Source organism: Gavialis gangeticus, unplaced genomic scaffold, assembly GCF_001723915.1.
Source record: "Gavialis gangeticus isolate Ggan-Ray unplaced genomic scaffold, GavGan_comp1, whole genome shotgun sequence".
NCBI lineage: Eukaryota > Metazoa > Chordata > Crocodylia > Gavialidae > Gavialis > Gavialis gangeticus.
The window spans coordinates 3127115-3134872 of record NW_017729015.1 but is presented as its reverse complement, the minus strand read 5'-3'; the positions used below and the strand labels follow the sequence as shown (position 1 = coordinate 3134872).

At 42.4% G+C, this 7758-nt stretch overlaps 1 protein-coding gene across 1 annotated transcript in view; it reads left to right on the top strand.

Annotated features, from left to right (window-relative positions):
- EDN2 (endothelin 2) overlaps nt 1–911 on the top strand; it is a 4458-nt gene extending 3547 nt beyond the window's left edge. Inside the window, exons 4-5 of the mRNA XM_019512060.1 lie at nt 275–379; nt 799–911. Coding sequence (XP_019367605.1) covers nt 275–379; nt 799–910 — 217 coding nt within the window. The 3' untranslated portion in view covers nt 911. The remainder of the gene's footprint in view (nt 1–274; nt 380–798) is intronic.
- The last annotated feature ends 6847 nt before the right edge of the window (nt 912–7758 follow it).

The window sequence follows — 7758 nt, the reverse complement described above, 5'->3', positions numbered from 1 at the left end:
CCCCCCCTCCCCCCCCCCCCCCCCCCCCCAAAATTGGGAAAATTTAAAAATGAGGAGAAATCCTTGTAACTGAATGAGTTAAGGAAGAAATAATTTTGAGTGAAACTAAACTATGTAAACTGGTATTGGAAATAGTTGGGGTTTTAACTTCTGGGTTTTTTTAAAAATGCATTAGACTCTTAGATTTGTGTGTGGTTTTTAAAGCAACAGTAACTCCATGTGTCATCCTACTGCCAAAAGCAAGTAGTTAATATGCATGTGTCTTTCCTTCTAGGTCTGTCAGGAACCTTAAACTCCCAGTAAGTACTGGAGAGTTGGGAGACAACCCCCACAGCAGTGACACACAACACTCACAGCCTGATCTTCTAAGGGCACTAAGGTGAGAAGGAGAGAGCAAAATCGAACTAAGAGCAGGGTAACAAGGCTTCTTATAAAGTAACTGTCTTTATAAACACTTAACCCATTGGAGTTCATGACACTTTAAAGCTCCCCTGAGTAATTTCTACTTGTACTTGCCTTTGTTGTCCTCTGTCTCCTGGTCAATCACTGTGCAAACCTCTGACTTATAGTAATGCTAAAACCTGAAGCTAAAGACAAAAGGGGACACAGAACACCTTCTTGTCCATGTGCAGCTGCACAAAGCCAGAGTGGTATTGAATGAGAGACTTCTCCAGATTTCTTTTTTCTGTTACAAAACAACCTAGTAAATCCCATGCAAATCTCAAAGGGTGTTGGCTGTTGCTGAATTGTAGGAGGAAGCTGGTGAGATGCTGAATGTTTTTTCCCTTCTCCTTGCAGGGACCTTGCTGTCTCAAACTCCCAGCTTTCCAGAAAGCACTACAGGATTCAGAGGGATGCTCAACCAGTTGTGCTGCCTTGGAAGAAAAGCATCTGGAAGAAAAAGAGATAAGGAACAGGTGCAAATCCTGTTCACCAGATGTATTTGAAGTGCTGTGGGTGCCACTAGCTTCTCCCTGGGCAGCTGGAAGAGTGGCAGGAGAGACTGGTGTGTGAAGCGAGTGGGGCTAACTGGAAAAGCAGGAGAGATCGGATAGCAGCAAAGAAGAGGCTGCACACCTGCCAAGTAAACCAGCACTCTAGAGAGTCTTGTAAAGGGGAAAATGGGGTCTCTCTCTTCACATGGGCATGTATGTGATGTGAAGGTGTGATCCAGCTCCTTGGATCAGGAAGGAATCTGGTTGTTGAGGTACCAGCTCAACGCTGCATTGGATTGCTAGAGAAATGGCCAGCCCTGTCTGGGTAGTCGAGACAATGAAAACAGATGTGTAATTCTGAATATGGCAGCACTGAAAACTGTCTTATCACAGGCCTGGTCCACTGTGCCTTTGAATTGTTTGAACATTGTTTCAGCTTGACTGCATTCAAACATGGTTTGCCTGGCTATTGTAGATGAGGACAAACTGTCTACTTGGGTTTCTTGTCTTAGCACTATTCCCTTTTGTCTTGGCAAAGACAGTAAGGTATACATGTGAAATATGGATTGCTGTGTGCTTTTCTTAAATGATTTACAGGAAGTATGGCAGCTACACAAATGGGAAGTCTTGGGCTGGGGTGGGCTTCATATGTCTAATGGTATGGGTTGGAGGAGGCAACTAACCTGTGGCCTCACTGCTAAGCGGGTCACAAGTGGGCCATTTTCTGGGAGTGGCTCAAGCTTAAAAGGGATCCTACTCCATTTAAACTTTGAACCCACATTTCAATCTAAGAAGGACCTGTGCCTTGTGCATCAGATCAGGCTCTTCAGGAACATGGGTGGGAAAGCTTAAGCACAGCAGCATTCCCTCTACTATCTTGTCTGTCACTAGAAGTGTGTAAGGCATAAAGTCACCCCTGGCTTGTGTTAGTTCCACGGGGTGGGGAGGAACTGTTGGATTTGGATGCAAAGCCAAGCTGCTCGTCTGAACAAGCTGAGTGGTGGAAATGCTGTCTCTTCTCCCAAGGCATATAATTAGCTGACTAAAATGCATTTAACTTTAACTCTTCACCTAGAATCCCAGCCTTCTGATGTGCAGAAAATCCTACATTAAAGGAGAGGCTTGGATAGGGACAATGACAGTGGGTGCTTTTTAAATTCATTATTTTTTATCTTTTTTTATGGGGGGGAGGAGTTGCAAGGAAAGGCTTACTTTTTGCTTCGTTTAGTAAGCCTGATCTATAACAGAAAAAGTAGCCCTCCTAACTTGGATATGGTTTGTGGTTTTTAAGTTGGAGCCAGGTGGGTGCCCATAAGGTGGAAATGAATGCTCAGTAGGAGAATGTGGCACCATATCTGCAATTGGAGTAGGAATCAGCCTTCTCTTTAAAGAAGAGAGCAGCTTGGACCAAATCCACAATTGGATCTGGAGTATTCTAAGTCCAACCATGCTTGGTGGTGGAGGGATGCAAGGGAAGAACTTAGCTTCTATGGTCTAGAAGACTTTCTTTTTAGACAAATAAGGTTAAGCCTCTGAAATTGTATCACAAGTGCACTTCTGATTTTTTCCCCCCCCCCACTGCTGAACTTCTACTGTAGAACATGAACTGGGCATGTTGTTAAGGCAGATGTTAATGCTTATGTGAAACAGCTGCTGGAAACTTTCTTGCATGACTGCAGTATGACACTAAGCCATCTTGGAAGGGATGATGCATGTGTGTGGAGTTGGGTTCTACTGAACATACAAAGAAGGGGGATAGGGAGTGGGATCAATTAATTGTCTTCCATGTTTTACTTATGACAAAAGTCATTAGCTTCCTAGAGCTGGAGAGAGAGAGCTTTTCTTAGCCTTCTGAAGGCTTAAATCATCCTAAAAGGATATACTCCAAAGGAAAATTTTTTGCACACTTTAATGTTGTCAGTTAAGTAACTTAAACTACTGCTGTAAAGTACTGTGTATGTCTATAATGTCCTTTCATAGAATGTAATAATTTATTGCACTTGCATACTGTATGTAGCATCTCAACAGTTCTGTATATTTATTTTTATTCTGTTTTGGGTAGTAATTTGCAAACTCTTAATTTGTAATAAATAATGACAAAAATTGACGTTTCTTGTGGGAATGGACATTTTTCTTGTGGAAATGGAAAACCCTCAGATATACCTTTTAATGGTAGGGAAAGACTGAAAGGTGTGATGGGGGCAGAAGAGTGCAGGTTGTTAAAAGAAGAACAACCCCCCCAGTCGTATTTCAACCATGAAACTAATGGAGCTGTAAAATTAGACAAGAATAAGGGGTGACTTCTGTTATTGTGAAAGGTCATGGAGCAGGTTTCAGCCCTAGGTGGGTCCTAGCTCACTGGTAGAGTGGGGTAGAAAAAACGTACTTGGGGTGGTTCAGGCAAACCTCAGGAGGAGCAGGCTCATCTCTCCACATCAGAACAGTGCAATAGCAAGAACACAAGATTTGGGTTGTGCTGAGTGCAACATGCAGGATTTCTGCATGTGAAGGTCCAGACTACTTGCTTTCCCCCCTTATAGCAAGGAAACTGAGAACAAAAAGCACTGTAGACATGGAATAGGCTTGAGGAGACTGAAATAATCCATGTCCTTTCCAGTCACCCCCAATTCCAGTACACCCAACCATCTGAAACTGTCTAAGTATGGAAGACCTATTATCTATAGAAACAAAACTAGTGCAAACCTGTCTAGTGTAACCCTCTCTCCTACACTCCATTCAAATTGCTGTCCCAATAACCTTGAAAAGAGGAGCAGAAAAGGAAAAGTGGGGGGAGATGGGAGGCAGGGGGTGGGGGGAGGCTTGGTTTTGCTTCCTGTCTCTGCTGTGCATACCTCAGGTATGCTCAATGAGGAAGCTGAAGGCTACATGAGTTTGTTTCCTTCATTTCTACATCACTTGGAATGTTTATTGTGCATTTGTCAGGACTGTTCTTTTATTTATCTGTCATAAATCATAGAACTATGGTCTTAGGTTGAATGTGGACTTGCTTCCCCATTCTCCCTGTACTGAAACAAGACTCTCAGAACAGCCCAAAGTCCTGTAAGTATGAGTGCTAATAATGGGAAGGAAAAGTCCCCCTCGCTCTAAATATTTCTGAAAATGGGTTTTGGCTCATCTGAAAGATGATGGCTCAATGCAACTTGTGCAGGGCGCAGACTCGCTTGTTAATAATGGTTCCTTCTGACCTTAAAATCATTTAATAGGGACAACCTCAATGGGATTTGAACTATAGCAAATCTCCTTGAGAAAGCGCTCTTCATACAGCACAGCAAGTCCTCTGACAGGAACCTTTGGCAGTTAACATTTTTGGCAAGCAGGCTGGAAATACCTCAGGTTGGGCATCCAAGACTTGAGGAACCTAAAACCATGAGCTATCTTTAAAAATCTAAGGCCAGATTCTCTTCTGGGACCTGCTTTAATGACCATTAAAGGCTCCCATTGACTTCAAATGGCATTGGATCAGTCTGCTAGTGCAAATTAGTATTGCTGCATTGACTTCAGTGGAGATATGCCAATGTCTACTGATAATCTGGCTCTTGGTCCTAGTTAGTAACAAGAGTTAATACACAATATCCACAAGCAAAGGAAAGGAAAGCTGCTTAAAACTGTATCAGTAAGAATCATAAGAGATGAGATGAGAGGTATTTATTTAAATATTCATAAAGTACCAAGATTGGATGAGTAAGGCCAAAGGATATTTTAAAATTCCCACCCATAAAATGAAAGGGACAAAATAATTAAACTTCATTAAGAAAAGCCCAGTGCAGCAGATGCCTGCAGCTTTTGTCACTGTGATGGAGAGTGCCAGAGTCATTTTCCAATGTATCATTTTAGGCTAATTGTTATTTCTCATGATTAATGATCCCCATGATGTATTAACATTTCTGCCTAGCACCGAACTCTTGGTTTCTCTCCAGCAGAAGATTCTGTAACAAAAGTGTTTCTACTTAGCTGACAAACACTTGGATTACATGCACTGTAGGACAGATCTGGAGCCCCTGATGCTTGTTGGCCAACACCTTGTTCCACATTCCCTTCAGTGGGGCTACTGATGGAGTGAGACTATTCAGCAAAAGCAAGGAAGTTAGAACCTAGACCTGAAACTGAATATGTACTTCTAGTTAGACACTATTCAATCTGTATCAGAAATGATTTGCACTTCCAACTTGGCTACTTTGGTTCAGCAGAGGGTTTTAGAGGAGATAACACTAGAACAGCAAGCCAGGAAGGGACTGGGGTAGACTGAAAACCTCTGTGCAGACATTCTTTAAACCTTCCTGAAGCCTTTAATAAGGTTCAAAAGACAGCCTTTGACTTCCTTCATGCGGGCTATGCTAGTATGTCTCCCATGGGCATTAACGTGCTAAATAAAGTACATTTAGAACTGTATTTTGTATGAACCTTTTCAAGGCTACGCAAATAAAGGAGTCCTACAACAAGGGCTTTGATTAAAGGAGCTGGACCAGGAAGATGTCCCAGGTAGTATGTGAGACAAGATGGTAGGGGATGTGAGACCAACTGCAAACACCAGCAGCTGACACCTTCGCTGTCAGAGGCAAGGAGCTCATTGTGTGTGTGCAACACAGTTAAAGGGGTGTGCAACTGTACCCCCGCCCCCCACCCCCGATCCTCCCTTGTATATCTGCAACTAGATAGCTCATTTTAAGCACAACTAAAGTTATGCTGGTAACAATGAAACTTAAATGGTTCAGCCGTTTAGTCCAGATGAGCATCTATACACTTGGCTCGGGCTAGAAAGCCCAGAAGAGTTTCATTACCTTCCAGCTCAGGGCAGATGAAGGCTAGCAAGGAACTAGTTTTTAGGCACTTCAGCTTCTTGTCCTAAATGAGAACAGGAAGCTCAGAAGGTGAAAACTGGAAAAGAAAAATTAAATGAGTACAATCATATTAAATAATCACATCAAATAATAACAAAATCTATTTTTTATCCATTCCCTGTTGCTAATAAAATCTTAGGCCCCACCCATGAAGTACGTTCCATGAAAATGCAGCCTTGCCCCTGCATAGACCCCAGTGCAGTTCTGGGGCCTCGAGGGCTAAAAGGAAGCAGCAGTAAATAGTCTTAATAACAGGCTGTGTAAGAAAGGAGCTGTGCAAAGATCTGTGTCATGGCTCAGAATCGTGGGCCCAACCTAGATTGCTGATTGGTTGCTTTCCAAACTTATAACGTTTCTCAGGTAATAACCTATTTGCCAATAATATTGTACTCCAGACCCAGGGCCTCATATTCCATTTTAATTTATGATAATCTCTATGTAATCAGGGATACATGTGTTGCTGAGAGGAGTGGGCAGTGATCGGGGAATTAATTCATTTTGTCATTTAGACAAAAAATCTTTCTCAGTACCACAGGCAAAAAGGAGAGAAGGAGCCCCACTGGGCAAACGAACTCCCATTTAAGAGCTTATGGTCAAAATGCTCAAGCGTTGCTCCTACAAGATGTTCTGAGTGTGCTAAGAACACAGCCCAGTGTTTAGTTTGTGCACTAGGAAACAGAGACTGAGACGTACCTTATCGAGGGACCTTCCTTTGGAAATGTATTGGCAAATACTTCACACTTGGTGCACTCCAAAAGAAAAAAAATACTGCATGGATGCCTTGTCTTTGGCAGGACAGGTTTACCATGGCACTTGGAAAAGGGTGTAACTCCATCAAAGGCTGGAAAATCATCCCAGCTCCCCTTCAAACTGTAGTGAGCTTTTAAAAAAACAGAGCTTCCCTTACCCATCCATGTATCCAGTTTATTATGACCTGAAGAGCACGTTATTTGAAATATGTGTTAACTGATTCAATAAATCAACCTGATGGGTTTTGGGGGTCTTTTTTATAGTTTGCAATACACCCATCAAAACCTCCAAGAGTTCATTTCAGCAGTGAGACCAAAACACTTTAGACAAGATCTTAAAACAGAGAATAACCCCTTGTCTTGGGAGATTTGATGGCAAATGCCAGGTGTGTCTCTGTGACTTCATTATTAAGTCAGAATTATCCCCCTCCAGCTCTGTCAAAGGAGTGGGGGTGCACATGGAGCAATAGAGAGAAATATCTTTGACCTTCAGTAACTTAATCAGCTGCCAGTGCATTTTCTAATAGTGTGCTAATGGTTAAGTTCTTCTGCTTGTCATAAAAAGTGCTATAACTGGAGGCTACAATAAAGTGCTGATCAACTCATCAAGTGAGTCGATCCAAAAGTAATATCTGTCTTCATAATTAGCATCATAAAACCTTTGCCAGAGCCAGGCGATGATGTGAATAAGAATGCTGCTTAATTATTCTGGGCTGGAATGCCTAGTGCATTTGTCATAGCTCTCCCAGCCTACCTTTGGTTAGCATCCTGGGCCTTGCCTTAATAAAACAAAAGGTACGTCTTTGCTCAGCAAGGTCTTCATGGATCTTTGGCTCCAGGCCTGAAGTGCAGGCACCACTCCCTCACAAGCTGATGGAAATTTGGATGAAGAAAAGCCTGCAGAATTTGGTCTAAGAATGTTAATCTCCCTCTCTTGGAGAGCTATTGCTCATATATATAACAAAAAAGACAAAATGAAATTGTGATCATGAATCCTTTTAAAGTGAATGAAAAGAACAAAGTAGCTCCAAAAAACCACTTCTCTGAAGTATCAAGAACATGCAGGGGGAAGAGCTTGGATAGATTTTTCTTGTAATGCTAAGGGTAATGAAATAATGCCGTGATCGTGAGCTTGGACAAAATGGCTCTTTGGAGCTCCCCCCACAATTGGGGGGGGGGGGGGGGGTTATTCAGGTGGACCAAAAAAAAAAAGAA